Here is a 17,430-nt window from a genome sequence, read left to right on the forward strand (position 1 = left end):
TATTGTGTGATATTTACTACTAACGTTTGAAATCAAAAGCTTAAGTTCCACATTTAATTTGTTAAGCTTTCCAAAACAAAATGATTAAGTAAGATAAGGAACATGTGTTGAGCAATATATGGCAGTAGGATGTTCCACAATGTTTTACATCCTGAAGAGAGCTTCAGAGTGCAGTAGCGTCAGACACTCTGTGGTAAAATTCCATCCTAAACTATCACCTAGATTGCGAGTTGTGCATTCATGTTTTAACACTGAAAAAACGGCCATTCCAGCGTTAAAACAGCACCGCGGCCATTACAAGTCTTGCCGGTATAGCTGTACCGCACCCTTTTAGCCTGTACTGCAACGTCAGTCCTGCACACGTAAAAATTACGTTTTTTTCATGGGACTTTCATAGTGCTGCCATTACGAGTTTTACAGTCAGGCAATCTAAAAGCATTATGTAACATAACTAAACTGCTACAAAGTACACTAAACACCCATAAACTACCTATTAACCTCTAAACCGAGGCCCTCCCGCATCACAAATACTATATTAAACTTATTAACCCCTAATCTGCTGCCCCTGACATCGCTGCCACTAAAAATAATTATTAACCCCTATTCCGCCGCTCCCCGACATCGTCACCACTATAATAAAGTTATTAACCTCTAAACCACCACCCTCCCCCATCATAAACACTATTTAAATATTATTAACCCCTAATCTGTTGTTCACCCACTGTACTAAAGTTATTAAGCACTACACCGCCGCCACTATAATAAACCTATTAACCCCTAAACCGCAAGCCCCCACAACAAAATATGCTAAAGTAAACTATTAATAATAACAACTATTACTATTCACCGATATGGTTAATTCCAAGTGCGAGTGCTGAAAAAGCGCTTTGAGTCCTACTGGGAGAAAGGCACTATATAAATACTAGTTATTATTATTATTATTATTATTATTATTATTATTATTACTCTTAAACTGAAAGCCCTCCACATCGCAAAAACTAAATTAAACTAGTAACCCCTAAACCTAACGCCCCCCTAACTTTATATTAAAATTAAAATTTCCCTATCTTAAATTAAAACTTACCTGTCAAATGAAAAGAACTAAGTTTAAACTAACAATTAAAGTAATATAACTATTTAACTAAAATTAAACTAACTACCAATTAAATAAAACTAAGCTACACATTAAAAAAATCCTAACACTACTCTAAAAATTACAAAGTATCTAATTACAAAAAATAACACACTAAATTATGAAAAATAATAAACGATTTGATTTGAACAGCCAATAGGATTTTAGCAGCTCTAATTCCTGATTCAAAAATTTCAGCCAATAGGAATGCAAGGGATGCCGTTTTGAAAGGGCTCCCTTGCATTGAAGATTCAATGTACGGTGGCGACCATATGAAGAGGATTCTCTGTGCCAGATGTCTTCAGGATGGACCCGCTCCGCGCCACCAGGATCAAGATAGAAGATGCTGCCTGGATGAAGATAGAAGAGGCCTCCTGGATGAGGACTTCGCCGCCTGGATGAAGATAGAAGAGGTCGCCTGGATGAAGATCGTTCAAGCAAGACTTCAAAAACTGTAAGTGAATCATCGGGGGTTAGTGGGTTTTTTTAAGGGTTTTTTGGATGTTTTTTTTTTTTTAGATTATGGTTTGGGCAGCAAAAGGGCTAAATGCCCTTTTAAGAACAATGCCCATACAAATGCCCTTTTTAGGGCAATGGGTAGATTAGGTTTTTTAGATAGTTTTGTTTATTTTGTGGGTTTAATGGGTGGGTTTTGTAATGTTAGTGGGTCTTTGTAATTTCTTTTCAGGTAAAAGAGCTGTTTACCTTAGGGCAATGCCCTACAAAAGGCCCTTTTAAGGGCTATTGGTAGTTTATTCTAGATTAGGTTTTTTATTTTGTTTAGTTTTTTGTTTTTAAATGGGTATTAGAATAGGAATCATTTTTATTATTTTTGATAATTTGTTTGTTATTTTGTGTACTCTATTTTTTTCGTTTTGGGGTGGGTTTTTATTTTTACATTAGGGCTTGGGCAGCAAAAGAGCTAAATGCCCTTTTAAGGGCAATGTCTTTATCAAATGCCCTTTTCAGTGCAACGGGTAGATTAGGTTTTACTTTATTTTTATTTTGTGGGTTTGGGGGGTGGGGGTTTGTAATACTGTTACTGTAGGGGGTGTTTGTTTAGTTTTGTAGCAAAAGAGCTGTTAACTTTAGGGCAATGCCTTACAAAAGGCTCTAATAGCGTATGGGCTTCTCTTGAACCCATATAATATATCTGGCATTTCCGGAGGTGGTAGAACTATAGTGATATACGGTCACTTTTGGACCATGGCGTATTATTTATATTCATATGCCTAATTACATATACTTAAATATCTTAGTTACAAACATGGGCATTTTGCAAAACATAATATATCTTATAGTAATATCTTATATAGAACATGTCAGTGCGTGGGTACGCTTACTGATAGTATAGAGACCCCAAGGCCATGTGCTTCAAATATATTCATCACAGGGGGGTGTGTTACAGGAAGAAGTAATAGTGAAACACATGAAGAGTATATTATGTAAGAACTACACAACATACCTCAGCCTGTGAAGTAAACACTAATAAAATATGTCATATACTATTATAACCTAAGATATTAGGTATGGGCCACTACTCCTCATAGATAATACAGATATTTTTTTATTAATTAGGAGAAGTCTAATTGTAATGATACTAGAAAAATAAGCATTTCACAATGGGTGAGCCCCCCTCTTTATATTTCGCATATACATAGCCAAACTAAGCTATAGACTGCAATGAGCATACGGGCAATTACTGGCACAGAAAAAAAAAGAAGAAAACACTGTTACTTAACCTTATGAAAATGATCAACAATAACATTAGGTAAAGGCATAAGAGAGGATAGCAATACATTTAGATAAACACTCCATTATATGGCTCATTAGAAAAAACACTGCCTCTAACAAGGAAAGTTTACCAGTCCCAGGGATATTGGAAATGAGGAAGTCAAGTAGAGCCACACAAATTAAAAATAGTAGAATAACTTATCCAATGCCAAGTCTGTAAGATAGCCACCTCAATAACACCACACATGAGTCTTTTACACATGTATAACCATCTTCTACATCTTATGGTGAAACTGGAAAAATAAAACGCTGTAATGGCAGAATAACTATCAACCAGCTCACATAGTTGGAGATCAAACTGCCGGTCACATACCACAAGCTCAGTAGCTCTCAAAGCTATATACCTGAATGCTAGAGTCACACTGCGTAAACATCTGGAATCACCTGATGTCCATATCCCCTCATACTGAGGCTTCTTGCCAACTCTCATTCCCCCGTTGACCGGCCGCATCGACAGAGGAAGCTGGCTATATTGTGTGAAAGTAGGGATGTCAGAACTAGAATCAGTATCCAGCGTATAGTCCGGGTAGGTGCTGCTTGGCTGTAGATCTTCGTCGTCCTCCGGTTTTATGACTGATTTAACACTCCCACTCTGGGAACTCACATTATCGCCATAATATTCTGCTACTTCCAGGGCTTGTTGCTTTATTAGGGACGCTGTCAAACTGTGTGTCACATGATCCTCCTCATCATTATTTTGCATACAAAGAGAGAAGCGCTCTACCAGGAACGAACAACAGCTCAGTAGCTTGTTCTATGGCGATTTACCACCCGGAAGCAGCCTCTTATAGACCAGTGTGCTTTTCACAGAAGAAAACTTTCCTGAAGTATATCAGTCTGATCCTGCCAAGTAAGGTCAGTCCAGCCCCGAAATACCAGGCAATTCTCCTCTGAACAAGGAACATGACAACCCCAGACGATCGTTTCGGCCTCCTATGGGCCTCGTCAGTGAGGTGCAGCCACATTCCTCTAAGCACACTGGGCAAGGAGTCCACGTCTGGTTTCCCCCATCACCCATAGGGAGACTTCCCCAGGGTCATAATAATTTGCATACAAAGAGAGAAGCGCTCTACCAGGAACGAACAACAGCTCAGTGGCTTGTTCTATGGCGATTTACCACCCGGAAGCAGCCTCTTCCCTCACGGAGAGCCTCCTCATCATTACCCTGCCCCTCTCTGAGGCTCTCCGTGAGGGAGGTAAACTGAGACGCCATCTTGTAAGATATTTGTTGCAGTAGTAGCAAGATATCCGCCTCCATGTTAAAACACTTAGCAGAAAAGAGCTGCTCTTACCCGGCCTGAGATCAGACTGGGGGGGGGGTATTAATGGTCTGGTGTAGGCCGCCGCCAGCATACTCAGTCGATTCCGATCTTCCGAGGTCTTAGCTAAAGCAGAAAAAGGTATCTGCTAGCACCAGGACTTTTTCTTAATTTATGCCTCCAAATATAGGATTGTGTGAGAAGTTAGCTATAAGATATTTAGTATATAACTGAAGTCATATACAGAGCTGCTGCGATTCATGACTGCTCATGTTGACGGCTTAGACACGCCCCCGTGGTTAATAATTTTAATATAGTTGCGGCGATGTTGGGGTGTGGCAGAATATGAGTTAAAAACTTTAATATAGTGGCGGCGATATCGAGAGCGGAAGATTAGGGGTTAATAACTTTAGTTAGGTGGCGGCGATATCGGGAGCGGCAGATTAGGGGTTAATAACTGTAGTTAGGTGGTGGCGATGTCGGGGGCAGCAGATTAGGGGTGTTTAGACTCAGGGTTTATATTAGGGTGTTAGGTTTAAACGTTATTTTTTCCCCCCATAGACATCAATGGGGCTGCGTTACAGAGCTTTTCATTCACAGATGTTAGACCTTTTTCTGACCCGCTCTCCCCATTGATGTTTATGGGGAAAACATGCACAAGCACGTCAAAACAGTGCTTGTATTTTGTGCGGTATGGAACTTTAAAGCACCATATTGCACGCACAAGCCGACTGTTTGAAAACCTTTAATGGCATCGCTATAGGGGTTAAATAACGCAACTTTTGTTGCGTTCGTTAATTTCCCTATAGCGCGCATAACTCGTAATCTAGCTGTATGCTAGTGAACATGACCGCTGTATAGCTAGAAGCACAGTTTTATAAAGAGTGCATCTATCATTGGCTAGGAGACATCCAAATACTGTTTACAAGCAGTAGTAAGTGAAGCCAGAGTTGTGGCTGTTTCCTGCTTTCACTCATCACTGCCTTTGCCTTTAACAGTAATTAATTTCAAACCCAATAACATTCAAGGTTTGTATTTTTTTAATATTAAACTAAACATACTAATATAAACACAATTGGCCATTTTTAACTTGCACCTAATAATTTAGTATATATATATACTGTATATCTTCTACACATTACCTATGTATATTGGTTACTGTGTGGTTTCAAATGTTAAAATGTTAATAAGAATTGGCACTATTTAAGTAATGTTACAATATATTCTTTAAATACTATATAATAGTTTTTTTTATGATCTGTTACTGTAACTAGAACCTCTACTTTTGCAGGTAAGCCAGTACACATTTGCAATGTGTAGTTACAGAGAGAAAAAATCTGAACCTCAGGAGCTGATGCAGCTTGAAGGATACACAGTGGACTATACAGACCCTCACTCAGGTTGGTGAATTCTATTGTTTAGAATTTATTTGTTCAAACTATTAATATGAAGATGCTCAGTAAACCAATACTCCCTAGAAAAGCCAAAAAGCAACCTCTGAAACTTGCAAATGCATCAAATAAAATAGCTGTTTTAGGCAAATTACAATTTTAAAAATCTTGATTACCAATTTTGCTTTTTGGCCTTTTCAGGATAAAGCTCACATTTTACACAAAAACAAGAAGTGTGATACTATGCTGATCTGTTTTCTTTCTTCTACCTATGTTAATTTCTTTGTTTGATCTCTATACAGACTGATGATGACAATATTATTTTGCATTACTTCTTGACATACCATATGTTTATTGTTAAATTTCACTGTGGCTGACAATAGTGTTTATCTGAGAATCAATAAAATAAATAAATAAAATAAAGAACAGTGAATAAAACTTAAGCATCAAGATTCACTAATATTCCAGCTGAGCAATATTGACCTACTGTATGTTCTAACTAAAACAAGGCTTTATAAATTCTAACTGCTTCCTGTGCCTAGCCTTTTTCTTTCATGTAATTGACAAGAGCCCATGAGCTAGTGACGTATGGGATATATAATTCTACCAGGAGGGGCAACGTTTCCCAAGCTTCAAAATGCCTATAAATACACCTCCCGCCACACCAATATATCAATTTTACAAACTTTGCCTCCTATGGAGGTGGTGAAGTAAGTTTGTGCTTGATTTTTATGATTTCTTCTGTGATAAGCGCTTCTAAGCATTCAGAATTCCAATTCCTCTCAGGGTACAATGTTTGTCAGAGGGATTTGAAGAGAGTATCGCCTATTTGATTTTATGGTTTCTCTGTTATCGGTCGTAGGGATTCATCTCCTATCTCCCTTTTCAGCTCGACGATATACTCTTATATACCATTACCTCTGATAGCCTTCATTACTGGTTTGGCTATCTGCTATATGTGGATGGGTTTAAAGTGAGAGAAAGTGGGGGTGGGGCAGAGTATGCTATATACAAGAGATTCAGTAGTTAAGGGCGAGTGGCCCAATTTGAGTTTAGTAATCTCCTAACCACTGATACCTCCTGTCACAGATTTAAAGTTAAGGGCAAGGTACAACTAACAAGTAATTGTAAATAGACTTACAAGTAAGAATAGGTAACTTAAATCTGTGAGGGAAATTCCACCATTGCCCTCGCAAAATAAGAGCTAGATTGTTTATAGTTAGAAAAAATGTTTTTCATTCATACACTAAAGTTTATTAAAGTCAAAATTTAAACCACACATACATTTAGCAAGCGCTAAAAATTAAAAACACTGCACCTAAGTTGAGCTGAAATTTTTAAATTAGTCTGAAGTCAGTATCAAAGGTATCTGGCAGCAGAATTATAAATATAGGCTAAGCCCTTACAATCCGAGGGCTAAGTAAAGTTTAAATTTTTTACCAATTATTAAAGCTGCATTATACCAGACCAACAAAGGTGAGCAAGTTAAAAAGAGGGGAAAGACAAAGCTTATCCCAGAGGACCCCTGACGTACGTTTCACAAAAAACGCTTCCTCAGAGGGGTGTGGAGCCGCTGCAAAATGTTATTTATGAGTCTTTTTGGTGATTGATACTTATATGAGCCAACGAAAATTGAGCTTTGGCAATCAGGCATATCCACTCAAATATTGGAGGAGAGTCTTAAAGACTCATAAATATAACATTTTGCAGCGGCTCCACACCCCTCTGAGGAAGCGTTTTTTGTGAAACGTACGTCAGGGGTCCTCTGGGATAAGCTTTGTCTTTCCCCTCTTTTTAACTTGCTCACCTTTGTGACAAATACCTGAAAGAAATGGAAAAAAGCGCACTAAACAAACAGCGCTAACGGGTATGGACTATTGAAAATAGTCTTACCATTCAAATCCTGGTCCTGGATATAATGAGCCTCTCCAACTCTGGTGCAAAGTTTCGTCATGATGTCTTGAAAAAGGCCCGGTACGAGGGCCGAAACGCGTAGACGAAACTTTGCACCAGAGTTGGAGAGGCTCATTATATCCAGGACCAGGATTTGAATGGTAAGACTATTTTCAATAGTCCATACCCATTAGCGCTGTTTGTTTAGTGCGCTTTTTTCCATTTCTTTCAGGTATTTGTCTTAACATAGGAATAGAACTTGGGACTCTACTACACATTGAGGATTTCTCTTACCGGATTTTTACCAGACTTTTAAGGATTTACCAAAAGACTCTCAAAGGACACTATTATTGTCTTATCATTATTTTAAGTTATTTAAAGTTGTGGAAACACACCTTTAGGAGTTTGTGGACTAGTTTTGGCCAATCTATACACACACTCTGTTTTTATGTCGTCCATATATTTTTATAGCTTGTCATAACTATATAGCTTGTGGTAATTTATATAGCTTGTGTTATTTGATTACTGTTTTTAAGATAATAACGCATTATCGGACCATCGAGTCCATCACCCAGATTGAATCAGGAGAATTGAGGTATTAGCTGGTACCAGTTTAGTTTAAATTTCATTGGTAGGATCTTACATTTAATTTTGTTATTATATATATTATTTTTTCTGCATTTTTCCCATCACTTTATCTTATTTTTTGATTTTTTGATTTATTGATTTTTAAGACCACATTCACTACTTATTTTTATTGTGTGCCATATTCTACAAATCCACAATATGGTTTATTTGACAGTTTAAGGAATCCAACACATTGTATCTTATTTCTTATTTTTGATTTTTCACGGTGTTCATCATATGATTTAAATGTTGCAATATTTGTATGCACTGTTGACCTATAAGTGGGTCTCTTATCACTATATCAGTGATCCTATCACTTCGATAAGAACATTTGAGCTAATATTACATTATTCATTGAATACTAGGTTTATTTGTACGTGTATTCAACAATACCATGTACCTACTAGAAGGTTTTTAAGAGGACTCATGAAAACTGGAACATTAGATATTGGTCATCCAGTTTAACCAACCGGATCTGTTATCTGTTGTATTTCGAACAAAAGAAGCCCCTTGAACTAAATGATGGTGATCTATCCACCACGTCAGAGAGTGTCGTACATTGGGATTTAAGGATATTAATTGTGATATCTTTGTATAATCCCTGCACCATTGGTTCAGCATACAAAGCTGTAGAGGTCTCATGTGAAAACGAGCAAAGGGGATCGCGTCCGATGCTGCAGTCATGAGACCTAAAACTTCCATGCACATAGCCACTGAAGGGAATGACTGAGACTGAAGGTGCCGACAGGCTGCAACCAATTTTAAACATCTCTTGTCTGTTAGAGACAGAGTCATGGACACTGAATCTATCTGGAAGCCTAAAAAGGTGACCCGTGTCTGAGGAATCAAGAAACTTTTTGGTAAATTGATCCTCCAACCATGTTTCCGAAGAAACAACACTAGTTGATTTGTGTGAGATTCTGCAGAACGTAAAGACTGAGCTAGTACCAAGATATCGTCCAAATAAGGAAACACCGCAATACCCTGTTCTCTGATTACAGATAGTAGGGCACCTAGAACCTTTGAAAAGATTCTTGGAGCTGTTGCTAGGCCAAATGGAAGAGCAACAAATTGGTAATGCTTGTCTAGAAAAGAGAATCTCAGAAACTGATAATGTTCTGGATGAATCGGAATATGAAGGTATGCATCCTGCAAGTCTATTGAGGACATATAATGTCCTCACTGAACAAAAGGCAGAATAGTCTTATAGACACCATCTTGAAAGTTGGTACTCTTACATAATGATTCAAAATTTTCAGATCCAGAACTGGTCTGAATAAATTTTCCTTCTTTGGGACAATGAATAGATTTGAATAAAACCCCTAACCTTGTTCCTGAAAAAAAAACTGGCATGATTACCCCTGAAGAGTCCAGGTCTGAAACACACTTTAGGAAAGCCTGAGCTTTTACTGGATTTGCTGGGATACGTGAGAGAAAAAATCTTCTCACAGGAGGTCTTACTCTGAATCCTATTTGATACCCTTGAGAGACAATGCTCTGAATCCATCGATTTTGGACAGAATTTATCCAAATATCCTTGAAAAACCTTAATCTGCCCCCTACCAGCTGAGCTGGAATGAGGGCCACACCTTCATGCGGACTTAGGGGCTGACTTTGGTTTCCTAAATGGCTTGGATTTATTCCAATTTGAGGAAGGCTTCCAATTGGAAACAGATTCCTTGGGGGAAGGATTACGTTTTTGTTCCTTATTTTGACGAAAGGAACGAAAACAGTTAGAAGCCTTAGATTTACCCTTAGGTTTTTTATCCTGAGGCAGAAAAACTCAATTTCCCCCAGTGACAGTTGGAATGATAGAATCCAACTGAGAACCAAATAAATTATTACCTTGGAAAGAAAGAGATAGTAATCTAGATTTAGATGTCATATCAGCATTCCAAGATTTAAGCCACAAAGCTCTTCTAGCTAATATAGCTAAAGACATGGATCTAACATCGATTTTGATAATATCAAAAATGGCATCACAAATAAAATGATAAGCATATTGCAGTAAGCAAATAATGCTAGCTATGTCAGAATCCAATTCTTGTTGCGCTAAATTCTCGAACCAGACAGTTGATGCAGCCGCAACATCAGCCAAAGAAATTGCAGGTCTAAGAAGATGATCTGAATATAAATAGGCCTTCCTTAGATAAGATTCAAGCTTCCTATCTAAAGGATCCTTAAAGAAGTACTATCTTCCATAGGAATAGTAGTACGTTTAGCAAGAGTAGAAATAGCCCCATCAGCTTTGGGGATTTTTTCCCAAAACTCTATAGAATTTGCTGGTAAAGGATACAATTTGTTAAACCTTAAAGAAGGAATAAAAGAAGTACCTGGCTTATTCCATTCCTTAGAAATCATATCAGAAATAGCCTCAGGAATATGAAAAACTCCTGGAGAAACCACAGGAGGTTTAAAAACAGCATTTAAACGTTTATTAGACTTAATGTCAAGAGGACTGGATACCTCAATATCCAAAATAATTAGCACTTCTTTTAATAAAGAACGCATATACTCTATTTTAAATAAATAAGTAGATTTGTCAGTGTCAATGTCTGAGGAAGGATCTTCTGTATCAGATAGATCCTCATCAGAAGAGGTTAAATTATTATGTTGTTGGTCATTTGAAATTTCATCAACTAAATGAGAAGTTTTAAAAAAACTTTTACGTTTATTAGAAGGTGGAAATGCAGACAAAGCCTTCAGGATAGAATCAGAAACAAATTCTTTAAAATTCATAGGTACATCATGTACATTAGAAGTTGAAGGAACTACAACTGGCAATGTACTATTACTAATGGATACTCTATCTGCATGTAAAAGTTTATCATGACAACTATTACAAATGACATTCGCCGAAATAATTTCTACAATTTTACAGCAAATGCACTTAGCTTTGGTAGAACCGATGTCAGGCAGCAATGTTCCAGCAGATACTTCTGAGGCAGGATCAGATTGAGACATCTTGCAAAATGTAAAAGAAAAAACAACATATAAAGCAAAATTATCAATTTCCTTATATGGCAGTTTCAGGAATGGGAAAAAATGCAAATAGCATAGCCCTCTTATAGAGAAAAAGGCAAGAGGCAAACATTAATGCGGTATTGAAATAATGAAAACATTTGGCGGCAAGTATGACGCACAGCGTAACTAACAACTTTTTTGCCGCCAATAATAACCGGAAATGACACACTCGCGTCACTAATGACGCAACCGTGTGTAAGGTTTCGGCTTCAACTATGACGCCGGAAATGACGAAGTTGCGTCATAGACGTATTTTTTCACGCCAAAAAATTCTCGCGCCAAGAATGACGTAATAAAGTTTAGCATTTGACGCACCCGCGGGCCTATACTGCCCGCAATTAGCAAGAAGTAGTCAATTGTAAAAAAAGACTAAACCCCAGGTAAGAAAGATATTTCTTTAAAAAAAAATGTTTATATTCCCAAATATGAAACTGACAGTCTGCAGAAGGAAATACATGAACCTGACTCATGGCAAATAGAAGTACAATACATATATTTAGAACTTTATATAAATGCATAAAGTGCCAAACCATAGCTGAGGTGTCTTAAATAATAAAAAACATACTTACCAAAAGACACCCATCCACATATAGCAGATAGCCAAACCAGTACTAAAACAGTTATTAGTAGAGGTAATGGTAAATTGAGAGTATATCGTCGATCTGAAAAGGGAGGTAGGAGATGAATCTCTACGACCGATAACAGAGAACCTATGAAATAGACCCCCGTTAGGGAAATCATCGTATTCAATAAGTGATACTCCCTTCACGTCCCTCTGACATTCACTGTACTCTGAGAGGAATCGGGCTTCAACAATGCTGAGAAGCGCATATCAACGTAGAAATCCTTGCACAAACTTACTTCACCACCTCCATAGGAGGCAAAGTTTGTAAAACTGAATTGTGGGTGTGGTGACGGGTGTATTTATAGGCATTTTGAGGTTTGGGAAACTTTTCCCCTCCAGGTAGGATTGTATATCCCATACGTCACTAGCTCATGGACTCTTGCCAATTACATGAAATAAATGATATTGCTGATGTGATACAGAAGGCTATACAGAAGGCTATGACTGCTATACCATTGCTATACCACCTTCAAATAAATGTAAAAGGTCTTTTAAAACTTCTCATAATACTGATGAAATTTGTAATGACCGGCAACATACTGTTATATCCTCTTCTGATGAGGATCTCTCTGACTCAGAAGATCCTACTTCAGACATTGACACTGATAAATTATCATCTAATTGAATCAATTAAATCTATTTAAGATTGAGTATATTTGTTCTTTGTTTAAAGAAGTGTTCATAACTTTGGATATTGAGGAGTCTGGTCCTCTTGATAATAAATCCAGTAAACTTTTAAAGTCTGTCTATAAACCTCCTTTGACTACTTCTGAGGTTTTTCCTGTTCCTGGTGCTATTTCTGATGTGATTGCTAAGGAATGGTCTAAGCCTGGTACTTCTTTTGTTCTTTCTTCAAGGTTTAAAAAGTTGTATCCTTTGCCGGTGGCTAAATTAGAGTTTTGGGAAAAAAAGATGGGGCTATTTCTACTCTTGCTAAACGTACTACTATTCCTATGGAAGATGGTACTTATTTTATGGATCCTTTAGATAGGAATATTGAATCTAATCTAAGGAAAGCTTATTTGCATTATGGCTATATTCTCAGACCTGCCATTTCTATGACTGATGTTGCAGCTGCATCAACTTTTTGGTTAGATAGCTTAGCACAACGGGAAAAAGACTGATTTGCATAGCATTGTTCGTTTGCTTCAACATGCTAATCATTTTATCTGTGATGCTATTTTGATATCATCAAAATTAATGTTAAATCTATGTATTTGGCTATTTTAGCTAGAAGAGCTTTATGGCTCAAATCATGGAATGCTGACATGGTATCTAAATCTAGGTTACTATCTCTATCATTCCAGGGTAATAATTTGTTTGGTTCCCAGTTGGATTGTTATATTTCCACTATTACTGTGGGGAAGGGAGTTTTTTGCCTCAAGATAAAAAGTCTAAGGGCAAATCTAAAGCTTCTAATCGGTTTTGTTCCTTTCGTCAGAATAGAGAACAGAAAACCATTCCTTCCCCTAAAGACTCTGGCTCCAATTGGAAGCCATCCTCGAGTTGGAATAAATCCAAGCCTTATAAGAAACAAAAGCTAGCCCCCAAGACTGCATGAAGGTGCGGCCCTTGATCCAGTTCTGCTGGTGGGGGGCAGATTGAAATTATTTCAAGATGTTTGGGCAGGTTCGATTCAGAATCATTGGATTCAGAATATTGTCTCTCAGGGGTATCACATAAGTTTCAGAATAAGACCTCCTGTGAGAAGATTTTTTTTCTATTTCACGTTACAACAAATTCTGTGAAAGCTCAGACTTTTCTGAAGTGTGTTTCAGATCTAGAGCTTTCAGGAGTAATTGTACCAGTTCCAATTCTGGAACAGGGTCTGGGTTTTTATTCAAATCTATTCATTGTCCCGAAGAAGGAAAATTCTTTCAGACCAGTTCAGGATCAGAGGTTTTTTTAATCAATTTGTAAGGGTCCCAACTTTCAAGATGGTGACTATAAGGACTATTCTGCCTTTTGTTCAGCAAGGTTATTACATGTCCTCAATAGACTTACAGGATGTGTATTTTCACATTCCGATTCATCCAGACCACTATCGGTTTCTGAGATTCTCTTTTCTAGACAAACATTACCAATTTGTAGCTCTTCCATTTGGCCTAGCACCAGCTCTAAGAATCTTTTTGAAGGTTCTTGGTGCCCTTCTATCTGTAATCAGAGAGCAGGGTATTGTGGTGTTTCCTTATTTGGACGATATCTTGGTATTGGCTCAATCTTTTCATTTAGCAGAATCTCACACAAATCAACTTGTGTTGTTTCTTCAAAGAAATGGTTGGTGGATCAATTTACTAAATAGTTCCTTGATTCCTCAGACAAGGGTCACCTTTTTAGGTTTCCAGATAGATTCAGTGTCCATGACTCTTTAACAGACAAGAGACAAATGAAATTGGTTTCTGCCCGTCAAAACCTTCAGTCTGGATCATTCTCTTCAGTGGCTATGTGCATGGAAGTTTTAGGTCTCATGATTGCAGCATCGAATGTGATCCTCTTTGCTCATCTTCATATGAGACCTCTGCAGCTTTGCATACTGAATCAATGGTGCAGGGATTATACTCGGATATTACAGTTGATATACTTAAATCCCAACATTCAACTCTCTCTGTCCTGGTGGTTGATCCATTATCAGATTCTTCAAGGGGCCTCTTTTGTTTGTCCTTCCTGGTCTGTAATCTCAACAGATGCAAGTCTGTCAGGTTGGGGGAGTTTGGAATCCTCAAGATACGAGGTTACCAATCAATATTTTAGAACTTCGTGCTATTTTCAGGGCTCTTCAGGCTTGGCCTCTATTAAAGAGAGAATCATTCATTAGTTTTCAGACAGACAATAGCACAACTGTGGCATATATCAATCATCAAGGGGGGACTCGCAGTCCTTTAACGATGAAAGAAGTATCTTGGATACTTTCTTGGGGCGGAATCCAACTCCTGTCTAATATCTGAGATACATATCCCAGGTGTAGACAATTGGGAAGTGGATTATCTGTTGTCAGTCTTTACATCCAGGGGAGTGGTCTCTCCATCCAGATGTATTTTGTCAGATTGTACAGATGTGGGGTCTCCTCGAAATAGATCTGATGGCTTCCCATCTAAACAAGAAGCTTCCCAGGTACATTTCCAGGTCCAGGGATCCTCAGGCGGAGATGGTGGATGCGTTAGCAGTTCCTTGGTTTTACCAACCTGCTTACATTTTTCCACCTCTAGTTCTTCTTCCAAGGGTAATCTCCAAGATCATATTGGAACAATCGCATGTGTTTCTGATAGCAACAGCATGGCCTCACAGGTTTTGGTATGTGGATCTTGTCCGGATGTCCAGTTGCCAACCCTGGCCACTTCCTTTAAGGCCAGACCTTCTATTTCAAGGGCCATTTTTCCATCAGGATCTCAAATTGCTAAACATTTAGTGCTTAGTCATAGAGGTTTCTCTGACTCAGTGATTAATATTATGCTACAGGCTTGTAAGTCTGTTTCAAGGTAATTTATTATCGGGTTTGGAAAACCTATATTTCATGGTGTTTTTCTCATAAATTCTTTTGGCATTCTTTTAGGATTCCTAGAATTTTGCAGTTTTTTCAGGATGGTTTGGATAAAGGTTTGTATGCAAGTACCTTTAAAGGGACAAATCTCTGCTCTGTTTTATTTCATAGAAAGATTGCTAAACTTCCTGATATTCACTGTTTTGTTCAGGCTTTGGTTCGTATCAAGCCTGTTGTTAAATTAATTTCTCCTCCTTGGAGTCTTAATTTGGTTTTGAAGGCTTTGCAGGCTCCTCCTTTTGAGCCTATGCATTCTTTGGATATTAAACTACTTTCTTTTACAAAGATATGACGAGTCCACGGATTTCATCCTTACTTGTTGGATATTAACCTCCTGCTAACAGGAAGTGGCAAAGAGCACCACAGCAGAGCTGTATATATAGCCCCTCCCATCCCCTCCACCCTTAGTCATTCTCTTTGCCTGTGTTATACTAGGAAGACATGGTAAAGTGAGGTGTTAGTTTTGGTTTCTTCAATCAAGAAGTTTTTTTTATTTTAAATGGTACCGGTGAGTACTATTTTCCTCAGGGGGATATGAAAGAAGATTTCTGCCCTGAGGTTGATGATCTTAGCAGTTGTAACTAAGATCCACGCTGGTTCCCACAAGACTTCTGCAGGTAACCATGAGACATCTTCAGTGTGGAGACTGGTTTCATGCTACAAGCAGCATTAAGGTATGTGCAGCCTTTTTTTCTGAGGAGACTTGATATATCAGAACTGGCTGGCATTTATTTCCCTATGGGAATGGGTTAAGCAGTATTTCTATGTTATATAAAGAGTATTACTGGAATCCCTAATTTTATTTAATTAATGATTGACTTATGGGCATTGTGTGACACTATGGGCATTCTAAAAACGATACATAATGTTTTTTCAGATATTTATATATTTATTTACTGGTGCATTTGATGTGTTGTATGGCACTAGCTGATTATACTTAGGTGTGAAACTGCTTTCCATACGGTTGTGTTTGGGCCTACTTCGGCATCGACCTTAAGGGGCGTGGCATATTTTTGCGCTCTCAGATGAGCACTTTCTTCAGGCTAGGCAGCAGCAAGCAGTAACTCCGGTGGCTCCTGGACTGTGCAAGCTGGTCTAAGTGTTGGAAAGTTATTTTGAAGTACCGTGGGGGCAGGTAGGCGCCACAGCAGAGCTGTGGCGAGGTGCAGAGGGTATTTTTGTCTATAAATTGGCTAAATGTTGATATTAGTACTTTAGAGCCTTATTTCTGCCCTTGCTTCAGGGTGCAGTAATTTTTAGATAATAAGACCAGTCCTGAAAGACAAAAAACGAGAGGCGCTCTTGGTGCAGCAAGTTCCAAAATAAAAATAGACAACGAATATAAAGTATAATTCAGGTACTCACAAACAAAATTGCACATGCAGTGCAATATCGAACAAGCTGAAACTTCTGAGCCGTTCGGCTTACTCTCTGGGGCTATGACAGCTTGTATCCAAAACGAGGCTCCACTCCTGATGCCAATCATGGTGTTTTTCTCATAAATTCTTTTGGCATTCTTTTAGGATTCCTAGAATTTTGCAGTTTTTTCAGGATGGTTTGGATAAAGGTTTGTATGCAAGTACCTTTAAAGGGACAAATCTCTGCTCTGTTTTATTTCGTAGAAAGATTGCTAAACTTCCTGATATTCACTGTTTTGTTCAGGCTTTGTTTCGTATCAAGCCTGTTGTTAAATTAATTTCTCCTCCTTGGAGTCTTAATTTGGTTTTGAAGGCTTTGCAGGCTCCTCCTTTTGAGCCTATGCATTCTTTGGATATTAAACTACTTTCTTTTACAAAGATATGCCGAGTCCACGGATTTCATCCTTACTTGTTGGATATTTACCTCCTGCTAACAGGAAGTGGCAAAGAGCACCACAGCAGAGCTGTATATATAGCCCCTCCCATCCCCTCCACCCTTAGTCATTCTCTTTGCCTGTGTTATACTAGGAAGACATGGTAAAGTGAGGTGTTAGTTTTAGTTTCTTCAATCAAGAAGTTTTTTTTATTTTAAATGGTACCGGTGAGTACTATTTTCCTCAGGGGGATATGAAAGAAGATTTCTGCCCTGAGGTTGATGATCTTAGCAGCTGTAACTAAGATCCACGTTAGTTCCCACAAGACTTCTGCAGGTAACCATGAGACATCTTC

General features: G+C 38.1%; 1 protein-coding gene across 3 annotated transcripts in view; it reads left to right on the plus strand.

Moving 5' to 3' along the window:
- The window catches only part of CADPS2 (calcium dependent secretion activator 2), a 1,413,577-nt gene that overhangs the window by 612,437 nt on the left and 783,710 nt on the right, over nt 1-17,430 (plus strand). For all 3 annotated transcript variants that reach the window (XM_053716670.1, XM_053716668.1, XM_053716669.1), the window contains exon 10: nt 5,477-5,585. In XM_053716670.1, the coding sequence (XP_053572645.1) occupies nt 5,477-5,585 (109 nt within the window). The remainder of the gene's footprint in view (nt 1-5,476; nt 5,586-17,430) is intronic.

This window comes from Bombina bombina, chromosome 6, assembly GCF_027579735.1.
Source record: "Bombina bombina isolate aBomBom1 chromosome 6, aBomBom1.pri, whole genome shotgun sequence".
Classification (NCBI taxonomy): domain Eukaryota; kingdom Metazoa; phylum Chordata; class Amphibia; order Anura; family Bombinatoridae; genus Bombina; species Bombina bombina.